The sequence below is a fragment of the Gouania willdenowi genome, chromosome 15, assembly GCF_900634775.1.
Source record: "Gouania willdenowi chromosome 15, fGouWil2.1, whole genome shotgun sequence".
NCBI lineage: Eukaryota > Metazoa > Chordata > Actinopteri > Blenniiformes > Gobiesocidae > Gouania > Gouania willdenowi.
The window spans coordinates 33,620,807-33,647,376 of NC_041058.1; the positions used below are offsets into that span (position 1 = coordinate 33,620,807).

At 38.7% G+C, this 26,570-nt stretch overlaps 1 protein-coding gene across 1 annotated transcript; it reads left to right on the top strand.

Moving 5' to 3' along the window:
* Positions 1 to 22,082: 22,082 nt before the first annotated feature.
* Positions 22,083 to 26,374, top strand: prop1 (PROP paired-like homeobox 1). Its single transcript, XM_028469456.1, has 3 exons — positions 22,083 to 22,167; positions 25,129 to 25,358; positions 26,039 to 26,374. Exons 1-3 carry the CDS (start codon positions 22,083 to 22,085, stop codon positions 26,372 to 26,374), a joined length of 651 nt encoding a protein of 216 aa, XP_028325257.1.
* The last annotated feature ends 196 nt before the right edge of the window (positions 26,375 to 26,570 follow it).

Below are 26,570 nucleotides of genomic sequence, written 5' to 3' on the forward strand. Positions count from 1 at the left end.
AGCCACTTCTTTAGGTATCCCTCCTCTGCAGCAGTGTGATAGCGTTATACTGAGGGAGGTGATCTCATATATTCCATTCACAGAACGCCACAGGCATGGGGATGTCATTCAAATGAAAGTTGTGTAAAATAAATGTAAACCCCAAACTCTAACTTATCTTATTTATAATAAATACTATTGTTTTTAATTCATTTCAGCACTATTTAATTACATGGGTGTTCAGCAGGGATAGACTGGGACAAAGATTCAACCCTAGCAGTCACCACGTAGAAGCACAACATGTGCCTCTTTAACTCTTACTTTTAATTATTATTCCTCCACGAAACCCCCTTTTTCTTGTTTTCTTTGGCCATTTCACAATTGTTTGCCACTTTTTGCTCATTTAAGCTACCTTTTGCTATTACATACCACCTGTTCTTCTTTTTTGACTGCTTTTGGCCCATTTTAGTCACTTTTTATTCTTTTCTTGCCACCTGTTACTAATATTTGTCACTTTACTTACACTTTACTCATCATTGTTAACTCTCTGTTTACCTTCATCAAAGGTCTGGCTGTGATTGGCTGATCACCATTCAATCAATCTAACTGGACCAATATGTTTTCAACAATGAAACCCTCTGTAAAAAGTGAGGTAATGAATTTTTGTTTTTATGAAACCCCAAATAAAAAAATTGATAAAACTCTATGAGTACAAGGTAACAATACCACAGAAATGAAAAAGTCTGACCTTAACTCAGGTGTGTCTCGCCCATGGGGAATGCGATGCATGCGTTTTCATAAAAACAAAAATTCACTACCTCACTTTTTACAGAGGGATTCATTGTTGAAAACATATTGGTCCAGTTCGATTGATTGAATGGTGATCAGCCAATCACAGCCAGACCTTTGATGAAGGTAAACAGAGAGTTAACAATGATGAGTAAAGTGTAAGTAAAGTGACAAATATTAGTATTCTGGAGAATTCATGGATGAGTTTGCTGAACTGCTGTCAGTTGTATGCACTGAATACAACTTTTTAATAATAACAGGTGACTTAAATATTCATGTAGACAATAACATGGACAATACTGCCAAGAACTGTATGCTTTAATGGACACTTTTGGTCTTACACAACATGTGACTGGTCCGACACACACTCAAGGTCACACTTTGGATCTGGTTATCTCTAAAGGTGTTGATATCTCTGCTGTTGATGTAAGAGACTTAGCTCTATCTGATCATTTCTGTGTCTTTTTTGACCTACAGACTGTAACATCTGTTCCCCCTAGTTATGTGTGTTTAAAGAAAAGGTACATAAATGACAACACAAGTGCACAGTTTATGGAAGCCATAGCAATGACACCAACATTGAGTGCTGAGACAGTTGATGATCTTTTGGATGAGTTTAATACAAAAGTCTGTAATGTCATAGATGTGGTGGCTCCAATCAAAACTCAGAGAAAACCAAACACACAGAAAACACCTTGGAGGAGGACTGAGATAATGCAGAATTTGAAATCTGACTGTAGAAGAGCTGAGCATAAATGGAGATCAACAAAACTCCAAATTCATCTAGAACTGTACAAAATAAGTCTGCGAAAATTCAATGATGGCTTGTTTAAAGCAAGGCAGCAATACTTTTCTGAAATTATTGCCAAAAATGTCAACAACTCTCGCACGTTGTTTTCTGTAATTGAAAAGCTCACAACCCCCCCAGATCAGATAGCCCCTGAATTACTGTCAACTGGAAAATGCAATGAATTTGCTTTATAATTCAGTGAAAAAATACAATCAATAAGGTCAAACATCAGAACAAACAGCAAAATAACAAAACGCTTGAACAGCTTCAACCACTGAGGGAGGAGTCAACTACAATGTTAGAGTTTATTACAGTGAACCCAAAAAACAATAGAGGAAACTGTTCAGCAGCTGAATCCATCAACGTGTTGCCTTGACACAATACCCTCAAACTTCTTTAAAACTGTTGTAAAGTCAATTGTCACTGATTTGTGTCAGATAATTAACTGCTTATTCCAATCAGGCACCGTACCAAAATCCCTGAAAGTAGCTGCTGTGAAACCTCTGTTAAAAAAGAGAACACTGGATGCCTCTATACTGGCTAACTATAGACCAATCAGAACCTTCCATTCATGGCCAAGATCATTGAGAAGGTGGTCTTCAACCAACTGAGTCAATTCTTAACATTCAACAAAATATTTGATAAATTTCAGTCAGGTTTTCGTTCTCATCACACACAGAAACTGCTCTTATCAAAGTGATCAATGACATAAGGTTGAACACTGATTCAGGAAAAGTATCTGTTCTCATTCTGTTGGATCTAAGTGCTGCATTTGACACTGTAGATCATACATTGTTGTTGCACAGATTGCAAACATGGGTTGGACTAAATGGAAAAGTAATGCAATGGTTTAAGTCATACTTGGAGGAGCAAAGTTATTTTGTAAGCATTTTAAACTTTGAATCTGACAGATTACCAATGTCCTGTGGGGTTCCTCAGGGCTCTGTTCTTGGACCTCTTCTGTTTAGCCTTTATATGCTTCCTTTAGGACACATTTTACAGAACTGTAAGGTTGATTATCAGAGCTACGCAGATGACACACAACTATATCTATCACTGAACCCAGATGACTATGGTCCCATTGAGGTGTTGTGTGACTGTTTAGAAAAAATAAACTGCTGGATGAGTGAAAACTTCCTTCAACTAAATCATGACAAGATGGAGGTGATTGTCTTTGGTAACAAGGAAAAGAGGACTGCTATCAGCAAGTATCTGAGTCTGGATCTTTAGAAGATAAAGACCAGGTCAAAAACCTTGGTGTTCTGATTGACTCAGATCTTACATTCAGCATCAGATCAAATCTATCACAAAAACATCTTCTACCACCTAAAGAACATCTCCAGAGTGAAAGGTTTAATGACTCAGAAAGATCAGGAGAAACTGGTCCATGCTTTTATCTCCAGCAGACTGGACTATTGTAATGGTCTTCATCAAACATCTACAGCTGGTTCAGAACGCTGCAGCTCAGGTCTGAACCAGAACAAAGAGATCAGAACACATTAGTCCAGTTTTAAAGTCTTTACACTGGCTCCCAGTCAGCCTCAGAGGAGACTGTAAAGTTCTGCTGCTGGTTATAAATGAGTGAATGGTTTTGGTCCAGAATACATCAGTGACATGTTAGTCAGGTATGAACCCAGCAGGTCTCTCAGATCTATGGACACAGGTCAGATAGTGGAGCCCAGAGCTCACAGTAAACATGGTGATGCTGCTTTTAGTTGTTATGCTGCAAAGAAGTGGAACAAACTGTAGCAGATCTGAAGTCAGCATCACATGTGAACGTTTTTAAATCAAAGTTAAAGGCTTTTCTTTTTCTCTACTGCGTATGATTGAGAGAGATTTTTGGTCATGATGTTGATGTAATGTGTTTGTTGATGATTTTACTGATGATTTTAATTGATTTTACTGATGATTTTAATTGATTTTACTGATGATTTTGATTGTTCGTATTAATTTTAAACAATTGAATGTTTTATCATGTAAAGCACATTGAGTTGCCTTGTGTATGAAATGCGCTATACAAATAAATTTTCCTTGCCTTGCCTAGTAACAGGTGGCAAGAAAAGAATTAAAAAGTGACTAAAATTGGCCAAAAGCAATCAAAAAAGAAGAACAGGTGGTGTGTAGTGGCAAAAGGTAGCTTAAATGAGCAAAATGTGGCAAACAATTGTGAAAAGGGGCAAAAATGTGCAACAAAAAGAAGCAAAATCTAGGGAAAAAGAATTGTCAAAAATTGGATAAAAGTGTCAAAAATTAGGAAAAAGGGACAGTTATTGACAAAAGGAGCTAAAATCTGAAAAAAAAAATTTTGGGTAAAGGGGCAAAAATGGGACAAAGGAAGTTGCAGAATGGCCAAAGAAAACAGGTAAAAATAGGTTAAAAAGTTTCCCCCTTTTAAAGTTTTCTGGGGGGATAATCACTCATAATCACTGACTTAATAACAGCTTTATCATGGTTTTAATGAGTTCATTTAATAAACTAAAGTGGGAGTTGACGGTTGACCTAAGAAAACCCTCACTTTTAAAACCACTGCTCCAACCCTGCCTTAACTTCTGGTTCAAGTAGGTTTGTACAGCTGATTTTAAAGCTGCTATAGACAACATTTTTCAGTTAAAGACATAATGACAATGTTTAAGCCTTCGAGGATCATTTTCTCGTAAATAAGACGGTAAACGCTATCTTTAAGGGTGCATCCACATAGACAAATCCTAGAATGTTCAAAACACTCTAGGATTCCTTTGCTCTGACAGTCCTCCGGGTTTTGTCGGTGTGAACACGCAAACAAAGTCTAGAGCAGATCAAACAGGAGCTTCTAGAGCGATTGTTTCTGCTGGTCTCGGGACGTATCAAACACAGGAAGTATCGGCGCTGATATAGAGCGCACGACATTGTGAGCGGTCAATAGAGCCGGAAACGGTACAAAGTAGGGCTTAAAAAAAATCAAAATCACGGCAACTTGTTGCTGCTCCATTGTTGATATCCCCCGTAGATATTTTATGTCAAAAAGATTTTGGTTTCTGGAAGAAAGCATGAAAATGTGTACATGGGGTTTTTGAGTATGTTGAATCAATTTTTAATAGGAGCCACACTGGCAAAACAACAGTTCCCACTCAAATGAAAGAAATCCAAGATGGCAATCATTTGGATATTTTGTCATAACTTTGGTTCTATTTGACATAGAAGCAGGATCACGTTTGTTCAGGCCAGTGGGCGTGCACTGTAGCTGTTTCCACTCAACGTTCTTGAAACCAAAATACAGCGCTGAGGGGCGCTTCCATCTTGCAAATGTAACTTCATTTGGAGCCAGTCTGCGCAGTAGTGTCCGGCGGGAGGAGCCCTAGTGGCACGCTCAGCCCATTTTGCATACTGCCCAATCATCGGCTGTCAATCATCGTCATATATGATGTCAAGTCTAATTTAAAATAAACTTCACAGAAGAAAGAGCACTTGAACACAATGTAGGGTGATAATAATAATAGTTATTTTAACTTTAGTGTTTGACCTACATCCCATCCGTTAACATTGAGGAGGCGGGGCTTATGACCTACAGTCTATGGTTCAGGCAGGCATGGAAGTCAAGCGTCATCTGTCAGTAGCTGTTAACAACTGACAGCATCCATCCGCTAATGAGTTATGGCGCATTCACCTCAAACGCGTCCCAAGCTTCATCAGCATCAGGTTTACATAGACAATATATGGTGGACGTGCTTCTAGGGAGCGTCAGAGGTCCCGCTGCACGTCCCGCGCCTCCAGTGCTGGCGTTTTGAAGCTTTCACGCTTGGTGGACACTGTGCGTTTTGAGATTTTGGCATGCATCCGGCATATTGCGGCACGTTGCCCAATCAGGAGCACTCCCCAATCATGACAAATTCAGAATAATAAAAAAAAAAAACTCAATAAACAGAGACAGATGGACAGGCGTTCTTCTGCTGGAATAGAGCGCCTGTAGTTGGTGTCCTGTTAGAAGATGCGAGCGCCAATGCTGGTCAGCAGGTCGTCAAACTAGTTCCGGGAGAAACGGAAGTAGCGCTGAAAGCGACTCTAATCTAATCAGCTCTGGTGAATCCAGAAACGGCGCCGAGGCGCATATAAAGCCAAGCCACTCTCTGGATAATGTCGCAGATGAACAGGAGTCAGAGGGGGCGTGCTCAGCAAAGAACTCCAAACTTTATTCTCTATTCAACCACACTTCTCTATAACCCTTCTCAACACAATAATGTTCCACCACTTCACAGTCACTGGGTGAATTATGAACGTACTGTAACTGATCGCCACAATATCATCCACTGTATGAACACCACCGACAACAGAGAAGCCCCTCCCCTTGATGTGCTCCCGTCCCGAACATGTTTGGACGCGTGTCGTGAGCATTTTCAACGTTGGTGACAAGCGTCTGATTCAATGAGCACAAGCGTCCAACTACGGGCGTGAGACTCGGTTTTGACGCTCGAAACGTGTTTGGTGTGAACGTACCATTAATCATCCAGCTGATCATGTTTCTATGCTTCTCATTGGTTAGATTTGGTCTCAGTGTTGCATTTAAACCAATGCAACACGCCTACTTCCGCATGCTTCATCAGCAAACGCTGAGCAACCCACCAGCAACACATCCAACTCGGTGAGTTTCACTGCCTGCTGAAGCGAAGAGCTGTGCTCCTTTTTCTCCTCTCATGAACATAAACCATCAGTGAAAAAAGCCAGTGTGATTAGCTGCTAATGCTATGCTAGCTCAGTGCTACAGAGAGAACTTTTACCTGCTACTACCACCTCCTCACTGATTCTCCTCCACGCCTAATCCTTCCTAGTCTGGTCCTGGTTATAAAGGGCGTGTCCTACAGCTCCAGGTGGTCACACACAGTTTCTACTCTATGGTTGAATGGGTGAACAGACCAGTGTCCGTGTTGATGTGACGTCACCGTCAACAAAGACTCTGAATGCGTTCAGCATCAATGTCTGATCCCTGGCAGTGTGTGACGGAGTAGCCCCGTCAGCTAGTGCGAGGGGGCCACACATGTACACGCACACTCACTCAGACCAGCTTTCCCTAACCGCTCCGTCCGTTTACCACTGTCTTCAGGTTTCTTTCCTTCAGCCACTGCAGCCGCCATGGGTGCACACTTAGCCGCTGCTCAAGCCTTTTCCCATCCGTAGTTTTCTGCGAGTTGCATTTCTCCAGTATACACCACTCATTCATACACTCACCCAGCCAACCTGAGTGAATGCGTCTTCCGCATTATATTGCGTCATATGCAGGGCGCACATGAGTGACATCACGGGACGTCATGTGACTTTACAGTTTCAGTACAGAATTATTTTATTTTCTCTTTTGGGGAATTTTGAGTCTTTAGTAAATATATTATTGTTGTTAGTTCTTTTTGTAATTTTCTAAAATTAATTATCCTGTGATTTGGTTTCTGTGTGTAGAGAGACTGTTGGTTTCCTTTCTTCATTATGTTGGGGGAGGGGCCTCAGGCTATATAAGAGGCCTTCAGCACTACAGGACTGGTGTGTGTGCTTGAAGGGGAGCTGAGTACGTGGCAGATACCAACCCCTGGAAAAAGACGGCTCTCATAGGGCGCTGGGCGGGGGTACACCCTGGACAGGGCGCCAGTCCATCACAGCACTTGGACCTGGTGTTGGTAAATCCATCTTTTTGCACTTTTTGGGCGGACCTGCTCAATAAAGTCACCCAAACACGAGTCTGACTAAGCCATATAATTTTTTTGGTATCGAACCCACTACACAGTGTGACTCTGAAGTGCTGTATGTTTGAAAACAGGTTTATGTTTTAAAATCTACGAAGGTTTGAACTTTGAGAGTGTTTAAACAAGAGAGAAATGTTCATTCCTGTCTGAGAAAAGTGTATAAAGTGTGTGGTGAGGGGTTTTACAGCCTTAAAACATGTATAATAATAGTAAAAAATAAAGATGACTATTTCGCGGATTTTGCCTATTGCGGGTTATTTTTAGAACGTAACCCACGAGATAAACGAGGGACTACTGTATTTGACTAAAGTGATCCTGACGGAAATGGTTTTCAGAGTCAAATGCATTGAAATGTAATGGAGAAGTGTCATACATAGGAACAGTGTCGCATGTCCTAGTTTATTGAAGGCTTCTGGCGACCCTCTCCCTGTGCCTCATGACCACAAAGGGGTCCTGACCCCAAGGTTGAAAACTTGTCACATCCCACAATGCAATGCACCAAACTTTGCCAACAATGTCAATAAGAGAGTGTTTACAGTGGAGATGATAAAACTTTTGGGGTGCAGTTTCAAACTTTTACATCTTTTTTGTATTTATTTGATTTATTGATCTATGAAGCCTCCAATTTGTCTTTATCTGATCAAATACTATTCCAAACAGCAGCTTTAAGCTGAACTCTCAGCACCCCTTTCTAAGGCTTGTACTAACCCTTCATTGTAAGTTGGTGGTAACTAAAAGTGCTGGGAGGACAAGTCTAAGAATAACCTGAAGCCCAGACGACAATCGCTCTGTAACAGCAGGAGAAACTTTACACTGTGCCACAGGTCACTGAGTGTGCACGCCAAGGCCAGCCGCAGTTCAAAGTGTCACGTCCAAGTTTGAGAGTGAAAATATAGCCTTTACACCAGACGCGAGCAACTGGTGGCCTTCGATCAAATTTTGTGTGGCCGCCAAAACAAATCCCTAAAGATGTTGGAAGGAATATAAAGCTCAACATAATACACAAAATAACTCCCAAAATGCACAAATCGACAACAAAAATGTAGAAAATTACAGAAAAACACACAAAATTACAACAAGAACACTATATATATATATATATATATATATATATATATATATATATATATATATCAAAACATTAACCAAAATGCACACATTGAAAATACACAAAATGACTCCAAAAGCCATACTAAATTACAGAAAAATACAAAAAATAATGGAAAAACTACAAATCAACAACAAAATTACATAAAATGAAAGGGTAAAAATACACAAAAGAACTCCCAACACACACAAAACAACAGAAATACAGAAAAAAACAGAAAAACATTTTTTTCCTTGCCTGTATTAATGCAAATAATTGTTCAATGCTAATTAACAATTGCCCACAAAAATGTGATTGTCTGATCTGAAGGCCACATTATCAACATTCATGTTAACATTTAGAATAATAACAGATTTAGCATTACTACAGGAAAGAACAAAGGGTTTTGTCTTTGTAGTCCTTTTGTGTGGGTTTTTGAAATTATTTTGTCTTTTTTCTTGTCAATATGACAAATTTCTGTTGCTTTGATGTGCATTTTTGAGTCACCATGTGTGTTTTATTACATTTTTTCCGTTACTGTTGTCTTTTTGTACATTATTCTGTCTATTGTGCAATTTCGTTGGCATTTTGTGTGTCTTTGATGTCCTTTTGTATATGTTCATTTTGTGTGTAAGTGGTTGTTTAGTGTGTCTTTGTTATCATTTAGTCTACTTTTGTTGACATTTCGTGCATTTTGCTGTCGTTTTCTGTGTTTCTGGAGTTTTTTTTTGTTATGTTGCGCTTCATATAACTTCCAACTTCATGAATGACAGTTTTGTTCTGGGGGCCGCACAAAATTAGACCGAGGGCCGCATGTGGCCCCCAGGCGGCAGTGCTTATGTCTGCCCTAGGTCACACAGTGTGCACGCCAAGGCCAGATGGAGTTGAAAGGGTCACATCCAAGTGTGTGAGGGAAAATATAGCCTCTACATGGTGTGTGTGTGTGTGTGTGTGTGTGTGTGTGTGTGTGTGTGTGTGTGTGTGTGTGTGTGTGTGTGTGTGTGTGTGTGTGTGTGTGTGTGTGTGCGTGTGTGTGTGTGTGTGTGTGTGTGTGTGTGTGTGTGTGCGTGTGTGTGTGTGTGTGTGTGTGTGTGTGTGTGATTGTGATATAACATGGTGGAAACAGCATGGAGGCTGCACAGTTACCGTTGCTATGGCTACGGCCACTAAGAGGCTGACACGCCCTGCTTATGAAAAGCAAGTTATTGCAGAAGGGAAAGTGCTCGTAATAAGTAAAAGAAAACACAATCATGAGCTTGTGGAATTTATTTAGTGCTGTGTGATTAAAATCCTTGTTTCCAGCGGTATAACAAAACATATTTGGCTTTAGCAAAAGCAGCAACACGGCAGCTTCTTTTTAGCTTTTTTTTTGTTTGTTTGTAAATTTCTCTCTTACTTTGTATGCTATTTTTGTTTGATTTTATGTAATTATTCTTTTTTTTGTTTATTTTTGTTGTCATTTCTTTTTCATTTTTCATTGTTATTTTTGTGTATTTTGTTGCCCCCCTTTTATTATTTTTGTTGTCATTTTGGATATTTTTCTTATAATTGTTTTTACGTTTTCTTGTCATTTCATATATTTTTGGAGTAAAAGCTTCACTTTTGGCCGCACAAAATAAGTATATATAAATAGTATACTTACGTATGTTAATGATCAGGGATCAGACTTTAACACATTAACTGTGATTAATTAATTACAGACAAATAATGCACACAAAAAATTACACCAAAAAATGACACCATTAATAGCTTTTTTTTCCTTGTTTTTTTGCGCTCCCAACAGCACGAAACCTTTCTTGTTTCATGAATTCCCGACATACCCATGATACTGATGCACAGACCACAACACAAGAAACAGGTGTTTCTTGTGTTGTGTGTAAGAAAGAGTTAGTGAGTGAGTGAAGCTCAGCTAGCACCTCAATGCTAAACATGTAGCAGCTAGCACCTCAATGTTTAGCACTGAAGTGTTGCTGTTTTTGTGTATTTGCCTGGATTTGTGTATGTTTTTTTGTGTATTTTCTTGTATTTTTGCTGTGTTGTGCATTTTTCTGTATTTTAGCAGTTCTTTGTGTATCTTCCTATATTTTTGTATGTTTTTGGAGTAATCTTGTGTATATTTCTTGTTATTTCTGCATTTGGTTTTACTGTTTTGGAGCTGTTACCGTGGCAACAGTGCTGACCAAAAAACAAGTCCAAAATCACCATCGTCCCACAAGCCACAACACTTTTAAATAAGTGAGCTGCAACATGTCCAGCTGTTCTGGTCCAGTCTTATGTAATCTTATTGAAGACATTATTTTAATGCTGACGTGTGAGTTCATTGGCTTTGATGAAATAACAGCAATGTTGTCTCAACCAAAGAAAGTCATCTATTGCAGACGTGGGCCACATGAGGCCAAAAAACTTACAAAAATACACAAAAACACACTGACTATAAAATAAATAATATACACAACTATAACACAAAAATATATGAATTGATATTAAAAAAAATACACAAAATGACTCCAAACACAAAAATGACAAATACAAATCAAAAGAAACAACAAATTCTACAAATCGAGAACAAAAGACACAAAAACAACAACAGAAATGCACAAAACAGCAGCAAAAATGCAAACAAAAATTCAAAATATGACTCCAAAAACACAACAGAACTGAATTGGGCCACCAGTCCATCACAGTACTTACAAATATAGAAGCATAATACACACAAAAATAAGGAAAATATACAAAATCACAAGAAAGATGCACAAAAAATCTAAATACAAAAATATACATAAAATATAATCCACGAAGTATATAATTGTTTAAATATATAAAATATAATCCACATACAAATCAACAATAGAATTACACAAATATCTATGAATACATAGAATACAACACACAAAACATAATATTGAAATGTAAAATGTAATAATTAAAAATAAAATGAAATGTACAAAATAACACAACAACCACACAATCAGAAATACTCAAAATTAACCAAAAGTTGCAGAAGATGACTAAAATATACAAAAATTAAAGAAAATGTTACAAAATGAAAAAAAAATTAAAAAATTCTCCAAAAACACACAAGATGACGAAAAAGTACATAAAACCACAACACAAATACAGAAAAATGACTCCAAAAACAAACAAACCATCAACAAACACACAAACTCTGTTAATGCTCCGATTGGTCATTTCTCTAAATGTTGACATAATGTTGATCATGTGACCCATGTAACGCAATAAGAAGATGCAATTTGCACAAGCGTAGAATGAGCCGAGCTCATCGAACTGTAAGGCAGTGTTTTATGTTTCACGTTGGCTGAGGTGAACTTGGAGTCCTAAATTCTGATCAATCCATTTTTTACAGATCTTTATTTTTTCCTTATTAACAATTCTGGTCATTTCAACAAATATAAATGCAAATTTTTTGTTTGATAGGATGGAAACTTTTTTAGACATTAACAATTTAGTTAGCGTCCTTATTTTTCTTCCATTTTCATCTTCCAATATCTCAGGAACGACAACACATAGGAAACTGAAATATGGTATAGTAATAAGCTCCACCCACTCTCAGAATAGAAACAGATCTGCTATACATCCTATATATCTGGTGGACATGTCAGCTCTTCTAAATAGTCACAAAGTCAGCGTGTGTTTGGGCTCTCAGTAAACAACTTAGCATAGGTCTGGGGTTGGGACTCGAGAGTGAGCGCCTGGTGGCCGGGTCTTTGCCCACGGGCCCTGGCCGAGCAGAGCCCAAAAAGATGACGTGGGCCCGTCCTCTCATAGGCTCACCACCCGCAGGAGGGATGGCATGGGGCCGGTGCAGTGTGGATTGGGCAGTAGTCCAAGGCTGGAGCCTTGACGATCTGATCCCTGGCTACAGAAGCTGGCGAGGTAGTAGTCCGAGCTTGTGTAAAGGGTTGAGAAGTTCCGACTAGGGGCCTCCCTAGTGAGGCGTTCCGGGCACGTCCCTCTGGAGAAAGACCACAAGGAAGACCCAGGACACGCTGGAGGGACTATGTCTCTTGGCTGGCTTGGGAATGCCTTGGGCTCCCCCTGGTGGAGCTGGATGAAGTGGCCAGGGACAAGGAAGTCTGGGCCTCCCTGCTAAGGATGCTGCCCCCGCGACCCAGCAACAGATAAGTGGAAGAAAATGTATGGATAGATGTGGGAAAATAAGAAAAAAATGAGATCTCTGTTTTAACTTATAGTATAAAGCGGCGGTTCTCAAACTTTTCATGGCTGAAGTCCCCCCTTTGTCCGACTACAACATTTTGCTCAGAATACTATAAAAAAACAACTTTACAGCATAATAATGGAATGAATGAGTGTTAACACACATTTTAAAGAATCTCATTTTGTAAACAAGCGGAATTAAACAGTATTTAGTGCTTCCTGAATAGATTTATTTTTATAGTTTTTATAATATCCGGTCAAGTGTGGGACTTTATATTTTCAGTTCATGTTCTAATCAAGATGATTTTCATCATCGTAATATTATTATTTTTAACTAAAAATACACATTATAATATGTTAAGGTTTCATTTATTCAAACAACTTTTTTCAGGAAATTTACTTTGAGCCCCTGACATGTTTTGACTGTCAACTGCCAGTCTTCCTCAGAGGTATCTGCTGATCGCTTTTATGTGTCCTTATGACTTCTTTCTGGGAACTCATAAGGTCACATTTGATTGTAAAGACTGAATAAATGAAACCATAACATGTTATTTCAAAAAGAAAATTAATTCGCTGGAGTTACATGAGGCCATTGTACCCTGACTCTGTAAAAAATTCAGATTTATTTGAGACCCAAGCGCGTGGGACATTTGTGAAATGATATGGAATGACCCAATATGTAAATATTAATTCCAGGGATGCATGGAGTTGTTTGAATAATGTGTAAAACTGCAGTTTGGAGCCACATTGTTGTGCCTCCATGTCCTCACTAAGGCCTGGCTGTAGCAGTGAGGGCTGACAGTGAGACGGAGGAGGGGCTGGTGAGGGTGGGCGGCGTTGGGGGTGGTGGTGGTGGTGGATGGCTGACATTCCTTCCATCGGGCCTGTGTGTCTGCCAAGCAGGTCACTCCCAGTTCAGTCCCTGGAAATTGGGAGGGAAGAATTTCCTCAGTGTTCATGTTGGACTCCAGGCCAGTGTGCAGCTCTGGGCCAGTGTGCAGCTCTGGGCCAGTGTGCAGCTCTGGGCCAGTGTGCAGCTCTGGGCCAGTGTGCAGCTCTGGGCCAGTGTGCAGCTCTGTGCAGCTCCGGGCCTGTGTGCAGTGAGGGCCAGTGTGCAGTGAGGGCCAGTACGAACTTTTGACACTGGACACAGAGCTGCCAGGATAATGTGACATGCATGTTATTCTCTTAGGGCTCTATTCTCGCATGTGCGTAAGTCAGAAAAGCCGCACAATGGTGCTGTTTTTGGCTGCGCGCTGTACTTAAGTCAGTTGCTGCTCGCCTTCATCCCAGTTACGCACTCTGGGTGGAGCAACCCTGAAATGTGGGCGTTCCCATTCAAATCTGGCTTTGTGCGTATTCTCCCGTCTGCTGAAGTTCTTTTCCTCTCATGTGCTTCTAAACCTGGAATAAGTGCAGCGCCCCGATAAGGTGAAACATTATAATGCACTAGAAATATGGATCTATCCAAACTGACACTGTCACGCTGTCACGGGGGTGGGGGGGGGGTCACACAAACACGCTAAAGGACTGACCATCAGCATTTCTAAAAATGTTCACATTTACTAGTTCTAGATGGAACAAAATGTGTCCACTTCTTGTCTGTCGTGGAGCTGATCAGCTGTGTGCTGCGGTGCACGTGTCAGCTGCTGCAGCTCGGTAAATGAAACTCTGACACACTCAGACTGATGATTTTAACACTGTGTATAACGTAAAGCCACAGTTTGAACCACTACAAGAGTAAATAACAAGTGAAACTCCTTTGAAGCAATAGGTGTTTGTCTTCCTGAACAAGCAGCTCTCAGCAGGGGCTCATTTCTGTTAACCTGTTTGGACTCTAATTGTATAATAAATGTCATGTTATTTGCAACTCAGTTGTCTGGAAGACTTCTTTTACACCACGTTTTTGTCATCACCATCTACACCACTAGATGCAACACATTGATGACGATGATGAAGATGATGACGATGATGACTAATGCGTGCTTATCATTTCTGAATGCAGGAATGTAAGAAGTTCAGGCTTTCCAATGACATTTACAAGCGTTAGGAAAACTCCATGTTCCATGATTTCTAGACAGCCCCAAAATAATAACATCATGGCCCGCCTCCTTTGATTCAGACCTCCTTCATTCACAGACTACGCACTTTTGGTTGCTTTACCCACGGTGGACGTGTCAGAAGCCTGGACCTGAGAATAGGGCCCTTAAAGCGTAGCAGACGTGGGGCTGTGTGTGTTCAGTGTGAACGTGTGTGTGTGTTCTATCATATTGTCTGATGTACTGCAGACTTTCACATCTCTCTGAATGCTGCCAGCTTCACGATGTATACAAACCACACTTTCGTCACTGAACAGCAGGGTTTGGGTCAATTATAACCGGAATAGCGTTCTTGGTAATTCATTACAATTTTGTCATAATTATAATTGTAATATTAATTGAAAAAATATATGCTGCCATTGTAATCGTATTTGAATTATAATTGAGTTCAGCTAATTTACTTAGTAATTGCAATTCATGTTAAAATTCTAAAAAAACTGTCATTTACAATGTAATTAAATGCAAAACTGTGGAGCCATGTTACATTTCTATGTCTTACACATACGTAGGTAATAATATCAACTTTTCCCACCTGTCAGTTCTCTTGAGGATCATTTTAACATTTAAAAAAATGATAATCTAGGGGTATACTGACAGAAAAAAGACTCAGACGCCAACATCAAAAATATTAATAGCCTAACAACGTAACCAAGAGTTGAGAAACAAATTAGATGATGGGTAATATTTTAAGTGTATTTTACAGCTGATTTAAGACTATTAGAATTGCTAACAGAAAGCTAACGTAATGTATGTGACATTAGGTGGAAACGTAATGAAAAGAGTTTATAAGCGCTGAAAATATCTTGAAAGTGGGGACAAAATGTGCAGAAAAGGCATTGAAATGTGATGTAGAAGTGTCAGAAATGGGAGTAATGTTGCAAAAATGCATTAAAATGAGCAAAAATATGGCAAGAAAAAGTGAAGAAAAGAAAATATGTTAAAATATGGTGAGTTTGGTGTAGTTGCAGAAAAAAGGGTAAAAATAAGCAAAAATGTACTCCAACTGTTTAAAAATATTCCTTGTTTCTTTCAATTCAATTCAACTTTATTTATATAACGCAAATGGCAACAAAGTCATGTCAAAGCGCTTAACAAAATATAGAATCCATAGTAAGAAAGAAAGAATCCAACAAGATCCACATGAACAAGCATGTTGAAGGAATCTGGCGACCCCTTCCCAGTGTGTCGCAACCACAAATGGGGCCCGACCCCAAGGTTGAGCACCCCTGCTTTAAGGAATGAATTGTAAGTCCCAACATGTGAAATGATCTGATTCAGTGGCTCACAGTAAATATAAAGCAGCTTTTAAAGGGTCTGCAGTGGAAATAGGCCTGTTACATAAAAAGTAAGAAAGAAAATCATTTTTCAATCTTAGAACAAACAACCTTCACTGCTGAACTAACTGCAATGTAAATTCCTGGAGAAGGTCCCCTGGCCTGGTTCTGGGGTCTCAGTGCTCCACAGTTTAAGTTGATTCCCTGTGACACGACGTCTCTGAGGGCCAAGCTTTGTGTTCCTGGAAGAGCTTCATCCTGGTTGTGTGTTGGGGTAATGCCACACATGACTGCCAAGGCCTTGATGGATCCCATATTCAGCTCACACGTTTCCTGTTCCACTCAGAACTGAGCTCAGTTCATACACAAAGGCTTTCAGTTCATTACTAATCACAGCTTTACCTAAACATCCTACATTTAGGGCTGAAACTTCTTTACTTTCTACTTCTTACACTTTAAAGGGATCCTCCAGTTTTTACAGTTTGGCCTAAAACCTTCCAAATGTCCTTATTAGTAGATCTATGTCTAATAAAACACATTATTATGCACCATATTGGTTTGATTCACTTTTCATCCTGATTTATAGATCATTTAGCAGCTTTTTAGATTATTTAACAACTTGTTCAGTCAAAATGACAACTTATGCTGCTTTTGGTTGCTATAAATCAGAGATGGACAACTTCTATCAGAGCGGGGCCCACAAAAATGTTATTGTCTGATCCGAGGGCCACATTATCAATATTAATGTTAGCATTTAGATTAATTATCAATCTGAGCCTTAATGAAACAATAAAGGGTTTTGTCTTTGTTGTCCTTTTGTGTGTGTTTTCTTGGTCTTTTTAGACATTTCTCTGTGTTCTTGTCAATATGGCTAATTTTTGTTGCCTTTTTGTGTGTTTTGAGTCATTTGTGTTGTTGTATTTTTGCATTATTGTTGTGTCTTTTAGTGCATTTTTCTGTCATTTTGTGCAATTTTCATTGGCATTTTGTATATTGTGTTGTTTTTATAGTCATTTTGTGTTTAAGTGATTGTTTAGTGTGTCTTTGTTATCATTTTGTGTACTTTTGTTGACATTTTGCTGTCATTTTTTGTGTTATGTTGGGCTTCATGTAACTTCCAACTTCATGAATTGCAGTTTTGTTTTGGGGGCCGCACAAAATTAGACCGAGGGCCACTTGTGGCTGAAGTTAGAGGGTAATCACGGACTGTTGAAGGACTCCCACCCAAAAGGACTTTTGTCCTCAGGGTTTGTGAGTCTTCAACAGTCCGTGATTTACTCAATAACTTCAGCCAAAGCAGCACAAGTTGGTATTTTGACTGAAAAAGCTGAAAATGATCTAAAAAGCACTAAATGATCTATAAATAAGGCTGAATGTTTCACTCCAATAGAAAACAATGGGATGTTTACAGACAGTGGGGCCGTGTGACATCATCAATCACGTGATTTCAAGATGGAGGAACACAGGCTGTAAAACTGTAAATTAGTCCCATTTGTAAAAATAAATAAAACAAATATGATTCATAATAATGTGTTTTGTTATTCAATGATCTGCTAATAAGTACATGTCAAAGGTTTTAAGCCAAACTTGTAAAATCATTGGAGGATCCCTTTAAAAACTGGCTCCAGTAAAAGTCAAATAAATCATCTTTAGACAAAGACTTGGTCTCAGTCCTTCAGCTCATCATGAGTCATTGTGATTAAAGGAAGTAAACTAGCACTAATTTAATCAGAAACACGTCTCTCTGTTCATGTCAGTAATCTCTCCTCAGAGCTCGGAAAAGCCAACTGTGGAGTTCTTCACAGTTTGTTTGAGGACCAACACTTTTTACATTACTGTTAGCAGATGATACACAGCTTTATTTATTGATACCAGTTATTAAAACTACAAGCCCGTCTCAAACACATACAATCTACATTTTATTTTCCTTCACCAGGATGAAACAAAAGCCCAAAACACTTCAGAGACAAATGATAGAACAAGTTGGTCAGATCAGTCCTGAAACTCTAATATTAAAGCTGCTCAGGAAGACAATTATTTATTAGATAAAGACAAAGTGCTGAAGATCGTTTGCTTATAAAAAAGATGTTAAATTGTTCCAAAGTTTGTTTTGATCTCCACTGTGAACACTCTCTTATTGACATTGTTGGTAAAGTTTGGTGCATTGCATTGTGGGATGTGGAGTCCTGTAGACTGATCCATAGAAGTGTTTTTACTTCAGTCTTTCTGTGATTTCTGGTGTTTGACCATAAAACTCTGACAAAGTGACTTCCCAACACATTTGTGGTTGTTTTCACTGGAAGTCGCTGCAAAACAATGCAGAATGTTAATGTTGGGGTTGACATGGAAAGATCTGAAGTTAAGAGTGTGTTGGTGTGAGCCTGAGGTGATGTCACTGGGAATACTGGAAACCAACTAGTACAAAAATTGAGTCAGTTAATCACTGTCCTCCTGATCTGGAGAAGAAATGACACACACACACACACACACACACACACACCACAAATAGAGTTAACCAGTCATTGTCCTCCTCGTCTACAGAATAAAGACAAAAAAAAAAAAATAACAGTAAGAATGAAGGAAAAACACTGTGTGTGTGAGTTGAAAGTGACTAAAATGGTAGAAAAGGTGGTGAAATCTGATTTTAAAAACCACAGAAATTGGTTAAAAGTCGTAATTTAAAGTCGGCAAAAACTGAAAAAACAAGTTGTTCAAAGTCTCATTATTGGCTTAATGGTGGTAGAAATGTGGGGTAATGTAATTTAAAAAAGTAGAACTAATTAGTTCAAACTGTCAAATAATGGGCATGACAAATCATGAATGTGGTTAAGTTGACAAAAATAAGCATGAAATATGGTGAAAAGAGGTTAAAAGTGACAATAATGGGTCGACATATGTGACATTAGGTGGTTTATAAGTGCTGAAAATGTCTTAAAAGTGGAAACATTTACAGAAAAGTCATTGTATTTTGATGGAGAAGTGTCAGAAATGGGAGCAATGTAGCAAAAATTTATTAAAATAAGCAAAAATATGGCAAGAAAAATTGATGAAAATAGGTTAAAATATGGAAAGTTTGGTGTAGTTGCAGAAAAAAGGTAAAAAGCTAAAATGGGCTCAAATTGTTTGAAAAATATCCTTATTTTCTTGAAGGCATCCCCACGTGCCATCACTAACAGAGTTTAACATTATATGGCCACCTAGTGGTCAACTAGAGCACTGCATCACATAGGTGGGCAACAGGCGGTCTGGGGGCCACATGTGGCCCTCTGTCAAATTCTGAGCAACCCCCAAAACAAATCGTAATTCAAAAAGCTGGAATGAATATAAAATAATTCAATAAACACACACAAAAATATTTTAGACATAAATAACTCACAAACACTGGCGCCCTGTCCAGGGTGTACCCCCGCCCAGCGCCCTATGAGAGCCGGATTTTGGCACCGGCAGACCCCCGCGACCCTGATAAACGGGAATAAGCGGGTATGAAAATGGATGGATGGATGGATGGATAACTCACAAACTGACAACAAAGACACATAAAACTACCACTTAAAATTACTCCAATAACGCACAAATTGAGATAAAAAAAATCTCTAAATGTCATAAAAATGCTCAAAATGACTCTAATAACTTACAAAATAATACAAAAAAGCAATAATTACAGGAAACATACCAAACGGTTGATTAGAAAATGCACAACATTATTTTCAAAACACACAAAGCAACAAAAATCACACAAATAGTCAACAAAAATACACAAAATGACTTTAAAAACGTCCAAAAACACAGCAACTAAAGAAGCATATATATATATATATATATATATATATATATATATATATATATATATATATATATAGGTTCATTTATTACATGTAACCAGTTTAAACAGGTTCATTTATTACAGGTAACCAGTGGAGGATAGAAGAGCTTCTTAAAGAAGGAACAGGTTTCTGAGAGACTTCATTATTTCTTGTTTGTAGATGCCAAATACTTATTTTACATAAGAACTTACAATTATTATTATTCTACAATGTGATTTCCTGGATTATTTCCATATTTTGTCTCTGACAGTTGAGGTATACCTATGATGAAAATTACAAAGCTCTCATCTTTTTACGTGGGACAAGTTGCACAAACAGTTGATTTCTTCACACCAAGCTGCTTATCTATTGCAGATTCAGTCTTCCAGCCTGGTGCAGGTCTACTATTTAGTTTCTGGTGTCCTGTGACAGCTCTTTGGTCTTGGCCATAGTGGAGTTTGGATTGGTACTGTTTGAGGTTGTGGACATGTGTCTTTTATACTGATGAGTTCAAACAGGTTCCATTATTACAGGTAACGAGTGGAGGAGGAGCCTCTTCAAGAAGAAGTTACAGGTCTGTGAGAGACAGACATCTTGTAGGTTTGTAGGTGACCAAATACTGAATAATTCATTCAAATCCTACAATGTGATTTTCTGGATTTTTTTCTCATTTTGTCTCTCATAGTTGAGGTTTATCTATGATGAAAATTACAAAGCTCTCATCTTTTTAAATGGGAGAACTTGCACAATTGGTGGCTGACTAAATACTTTTTTGCCCCACTGTGTATGTATATATATATATATATATATATATATATATATATATATATATATATATATAAACTCGCCTGTTTTCTGGAGTTTTAGCCTCTGAAAAGTGACTTTCTGAGCAGTTTTAAAAACGGGCCTTTATGCATATTCATTTTTTGTTTCCCTTTGTCTGCATACGCTGTCAAAGGTTAACACTATAAAAAGTGCAAACTTATGCATATTCATGAGTAGGCGTGTCTGTAGACGCAGACTCCACACAACAGCTGATCACTAGCAATTTTCTTTTGCTATCCACACACTCTTGTTATTGTTTTCAGCCAAAAAATTGCACATTACAGTAAAACACATGGATATTTAAGTGGCTATTGTGATTGTGAGTCAGACAAACACTGTTTCAGGTTGGGTGTGTGGCAGCAGCAGCAGCAGTAGAGTCAATCAGCTGAGTCAGCTGCTTCAAACACTCACAGGATCTGCAACGCCACTTTCTTCTCCTCCTCTTTACTACTGATTATATATAGAATAGTCCATTTAAGGTGATAGTCCACTGTTTTGTGCAACCACTGCTTCGCATTGGGTCACAAACACGTCAGATCATCTCAAAGGCCAAACGAGGCAATATAACGGATACAAAAAATGGAACTGATTGTAACTGCTCCCTGGGTGCTTCACCGTGGCTGCCCACTGCTCCTCAGGGAGGGGTTAAATGTAGAAAAGACATTTTGCTTAACATACAGTATATGACAATAAAGTATAATGTATATTTTGTATTAAACCGCCGTGTTTGTTTTACCTGTGAGGTAGTTTGAGAGGGAGGAGCAAAACCATTATAAAGTCATTTTTTTAAATTATACCGCCCCTTTAAAAGAAACAAAGTAATACATTACATTTCTACACACAATCAAATGCATCACATCATAGTCGACCAATCAGTTCATAGATGTTGCTATTTTTATTTAGTTCAATCCATTGGTGGTATTTTATTTTAAAAAAGAATTGTAATTCTTGACAAACCTTTTATTTTATACAGATGTCTTTGTGGATAATAAATGAAGTTCCAATTGTCTCTTCCTTTTTTAGTTTATACATGAGATGTTCGGGAACCGTACCAAGATTTATTACCAAAAATAAATGTGGAGGTGAAAGTAACTAGTAACTTTTACTTTGAGCACTTTTTAATTGAGCAACTTTTTACTTGTACTTGTACTTCAGTACAATTTCAATCAAGTAACAGTACTTTTACTTGAGTAGGGTACATCAGTACTCTTTACACCTCTGTATATATATAAAATATACAGAAAATCAATAACAAAAATAAATAAACTTACCACAAAATTAATATAATATTACATTCTGCTATTTTTTAAAATGTATTTTTCTTATTGATTTTTGGGGGCCACACTAAACTGGGGCTGCAATACATGTGGCCCTCAGGTTTGCCAGGATTTTCAAAGACTGTGTCTTTTCTAATCATTATATGTTCAACCAATAATCCAAGCACAACAGGACGAGGCTGGAATGTGTCAGACCACCAGAGACGATGTCCACGCTACACACACACACACACACACACACAGGTGAGGGTGTGTGTGAGCCGATGTTCAGATGTTCAGTGATGGCTCAGCTGAAGGCAGCAGGAGACGCAGTGAAAAGCTGTGAGGACCTTGATTCTGACATGGCTGCTGTCAGCTCCACTGCAGGTGAGTCACACAACAACAACAACAACAACAACAACAACAACAACAACAACAACAACAACAACAACAACAACAACACAAAGCTTGACATATTTGTTTACCACGGTCATTGAACAACCTCATTGTAAACAACCTTAGATATATTATTTTATTTTATCTAATTATTTTGTCACAAAATGTGGTTTACTGGATTACGAGCTAACTGTCTAATTTTACATTATACACACTGTACATGGGACTTTAATCTCTGAGGATAACAACATGCACAAAAACCCAGCTCAGATATAAATACTGTAATATACAAGTATTATTCCCAAAGCTAACATGTCATTACATTTCTCCACTGTGGGACGAATGAAGAATCTATCAAACATTAGCGACAAAAACCAAAACAAAAAAAAATTATGTTAAGTTCAGGTTTCGTATATTCAGACAAGGTTATTTAGGATTTTTTTTTTAATCTCCTGACATATTTTGACTGTCCACTGCCAGTCTTCCTCAGAGGAGTGCTGATCGCCCTTGCATATACAAAACCTCAACTTAACATACTGTTAAAAAAAGAAGATAAAATGAATCTCCCTGAAGTTAAAAAGAAAAGTGTGAATGAATGAATTATTGACTCATTATTGGTATGTTTACATCACACTGTTGATTAAGATTTTAATTTCATGTTATAGAACTACTCCTTCAGGCATTAAAAACATGTTATTTTCAGTGTTTTTGAAAGTGTTTGAAAGTGTATTCATGCAAAGAAGAAAAGTAAAGGTACCAACACTAAACCCTGGGGAATACCTCACTTATGAATGTGTTTATTTTAAGAACTTCTACATCGAGGAAACTTCTTGAGACTTATTGAAACTCAACTTGGAACTGTAATTCTGGAAAAAATAGTGAATAATGCTTTATGTCAGGGATGTCAAACTCTTTTTAGTTCAGGGGCCGAATACGGAGCAGTTTCATCTCAACTGGGACTCACATTGTTATTGTGAAAACAAGTAATTTCATTATTATTGTGTCCTAGTTTGCACTTCCACATATGAATAATATATAAAGTATGTAAAGCACAGAAAATATCTGAGCAATAAGTGACAGATTTCAGTCCCTGCAGGATCTTCACTTAAAATTTCTTGATTTCGAGATGAATTTCTATTCAATTTGGGGGAATTTTTGTGGATTAATTAGAAGGAAATTGCAGGATTTTGGAAAAAGTGAGCATTATTTGACCAATTTGAGATTAAAAATGACTTAATCATGTGATACACGCATGGGAAAACTGTGAGCTCTGCAAAAATTTCAGACTTTCATTGAATTAGTGTATTTGGAGGGACAGAGATACGTATTTACAGCTGAATTATTTGGTCATTTACACAGTGGTTCTCAATATTTTCAGCCCAAGACCCCCAAAATAAAGGTCCCAGAGAGCGGGGACCCCCACTGTAGCTGAAGGTGGTTGAACACAGACATGAACATTGAAGAACAGTCATGTGGAGACAGGACCATCTATAAGGGGGAATAAAGGGGAGAGATTTTTGGGGTCCATCCATAAAGTCAGTAAAATGATGGTCCATTGTTCTATGAATCTGTGATAAACACATTTATTTATTCATCTGAATAATATCCACTGTTATCCAGGAACGTTTATTATTATTATTATAGTCATCTTAAAGATGGAAATCTTTGTTTTAATCAGAAATAAAATGGGTTCAAAGGCAGCGAAATGGGATTTTAAAAACCACAGAAATTGGTTAAAAATTGCAAATTAGAGTGGACAAAAAAATGACAGAAAAAGTGGTGAAAAAGGTTCAAAGTGACAATATTGGAACAAATAGATTAAACTGGCAAATAAGGGTGAATGTGGTTAAATTGGCAAAAATATGCCTGAAATATGGTGAAAAGAGGTTAAAAGTGACAATAATGGGTCAACATATGTGACATTAGGTGGAAAAGTGGTGGAAAGGATTTATAAGTGCTGAACATGTCTAGAAAGTGGAAAAATGTGCTGAAAAGGCATTGAAATATGATGGAGAAGTGTCAGAAATGGGAGTAATGTAGCAAAAATGCATTTAAAAAGTGGTGAAAATAGGTTAAAACAGGGCAGGTTTGGTGTAGTTAGAAAAATGGTGGAAATAAGCAAAAATGTCTTGCGACCCTACTTTACACAATGATTCATGTTTTCTCAGGCATTTTTCCTTTCTTCTGCAAGACACATTGGAATCTGAATCTGAGAGCTTGTCTTGGGTCAGTTTAACTCTCAGAATTGTCAGTTTTAACCCCTCGGAATCAGTATTTTCCCTCCCTTCAAAATGAAAATCAAATGAATTAATATACTCATTGAACATAGCAGGATTGTTCATGGTACACTGGTTGGTAGAGGTGGACTAATAGTAGGGGACGACCTTTGGAATAAAAACAATAAAGAAATGTTTTGAACAAATTAGCCAAAAAATAAGAAGAAAAAATATTGTAACTACTTCAAACATAACAGCCTACAAACATAAACCAGAAATACAAATCTGACCCTGGTACAAGTTGATTATGAAGGTTCCCACAATTAGGTATTACATTTTGGAATGGTAAGATATAACACTTTTAATCAATTAATGAATTAACTCACATCATTTTGAGTGCATAGTACTACGACATTGTTTAGACGTATGGCAAAGATGTCTTTTCAGCATTATTTTGCATGGGGTCATTGTGTCTTTTGTCAGTGACTAAGGTGATAATCTCAGACAAATCCCTGGACTTTCTTCCATCCTTTTTCTCACGAGTTTGAGTTGAGCAGCTAAATCTCAGCAGATCTCAGGTTGCTGACGGAGGTGGAACTGGAATCTCGCTGTAATCCTGTGATGTTCAGAGGCATCCATCGCTAAATGAGTTCCTTTAGGTGCACGTAGCGTAGACTTTTCTTTTCAAACCTGCCTGAGAAACCAGAGCTGGACTAAGTTGTTCTTTGTTGAGCAGATGTTGTGGAGTCAGTGAGGAAGGGGCCGATGTGTGAGGCCCCTGTGAATGCTGGCCTGGGCAGACGCAGCAGGGCGTTCCCCTCCACAGCCAGGAGACGCCACCGTACCACCTTCAGCCCCAAGCAGCTGGAACAGCTGGAGGGGGCCTTTGGACAGAACCAGTACCCAGATATCTTCCACAGGGAGGAGCTAGCCCGGGCCACGAGACTGAACGAGGCTCGCATACAGGTGAGGCTGATCACAGGTTAAAGGTCACACACTAGAGTTTTTACTGCAACCTTTCCAGAATTCAGCAGAACCACCTTTTCACCACATCACCCCCGTCCTCCAGCACCTTCTCTGACTCCCATTCAACTTCAGAATCACATTTAAAAAGTAATTGGTTGGTGGAACATTTCCCTTTATGATCATGACTGTCCTGATGTTCATCTTTGACACTCTTCCCTACATGTCTGCCACTGAGATGGTTCCTGGTTCTTGTTCCTGGAGGTACTGTAGCTGTGGTCAGCTCCTAGCTTCCATGTTCCATATGCCGTTACAGAATGTTTCCATCTCTGGTGGTGACTCTGGCTGAGTGGAATAACAGAGAACACCTTGGTCCTGTCCTGTGCTTCTCTGGTGTTGCTCTTCAGTTGCAGACACCAGAAACAAGAACATATTTTCAATCTTCTAACGCCGAGGTTTTCAACCTTGGGGCCAATGTATGCTTATTTTTACCCTTTTTCTGCAGCTACACCAAACTATCCATATTTTTTACCTATTTTCATCACTTTTTCTTGCCATATTTTTGCTCCTTTTAAAGCATTTTGCTATATTACTCCCTTTTCTGCCATTTTTTTTTTTAACTTTCAAGACATTTTTAGCCCTAATAAATCATTTCCACCACTTTTCCATGTGTGTTTCAGCAGGTGTGGTTTCAGAACCGAAGAGCCAAACAGCGTAAGCAGGAGCGGGGATTGCAGAAGGTTCTCCCTGTGGGTGTGATGCCAGGCTCAAGGGCACTGCTGACAGGAGTGCACGCGCAGTCGTCTGGCATGACTCGGCAGTTCTTCCCACAGACCCTGTCTCACATCCCCCGGCTCCCCCCCATGCTGCCTTCACGGCCCTACTCCCATCACCCCTGCCCCGCTGGCCCACCACCGCAGCATGAGGAATGGTACGCTCCACTGAGGGGGAACCTCAACACCTCCATGTTCTCTTTGGCCCCCCTCCAGCCGCTGGATGCAGCTCCTCACTGGAGTTAGAGAGATATGACACACACACGCACACACACACAAACACACACACAGTGGGCCTATACTACGAAGCTGATTAACATCTTTTGGAGCTAAATCACAATAAAAGGAGTATCATTGTGAACACGTCTCTGTGTGGATCTGACGTGACGCTGACAGGACAGAGAATATTTAGACATCGTTGCAATCCTTTTATTTACTGATG

Coding starts and splice junctions, on each gene's coding strand:
- prop1 (XM_028469456.1), top strand. CDS start 22,083: ATGGCTCAGCTGAAGGCAGCAGGAGACGCAGTGAAAAGCTGTGAGGAC. Junction 22,168..25,128: donor TGCTGTCAGCTCCACTGCAG/GTGAGTCACACA, acceptor TTTGTTGAGCAG/ATGTTGTGGAGTCAGTGAGG. Junction 25,359..26,038: donor TGAACGAGGCTCGCATACAG/GTGAGGCTGATC, acceptor GTGTTTCAGCAG/GTGTGGTTTCAGAACCGAAG.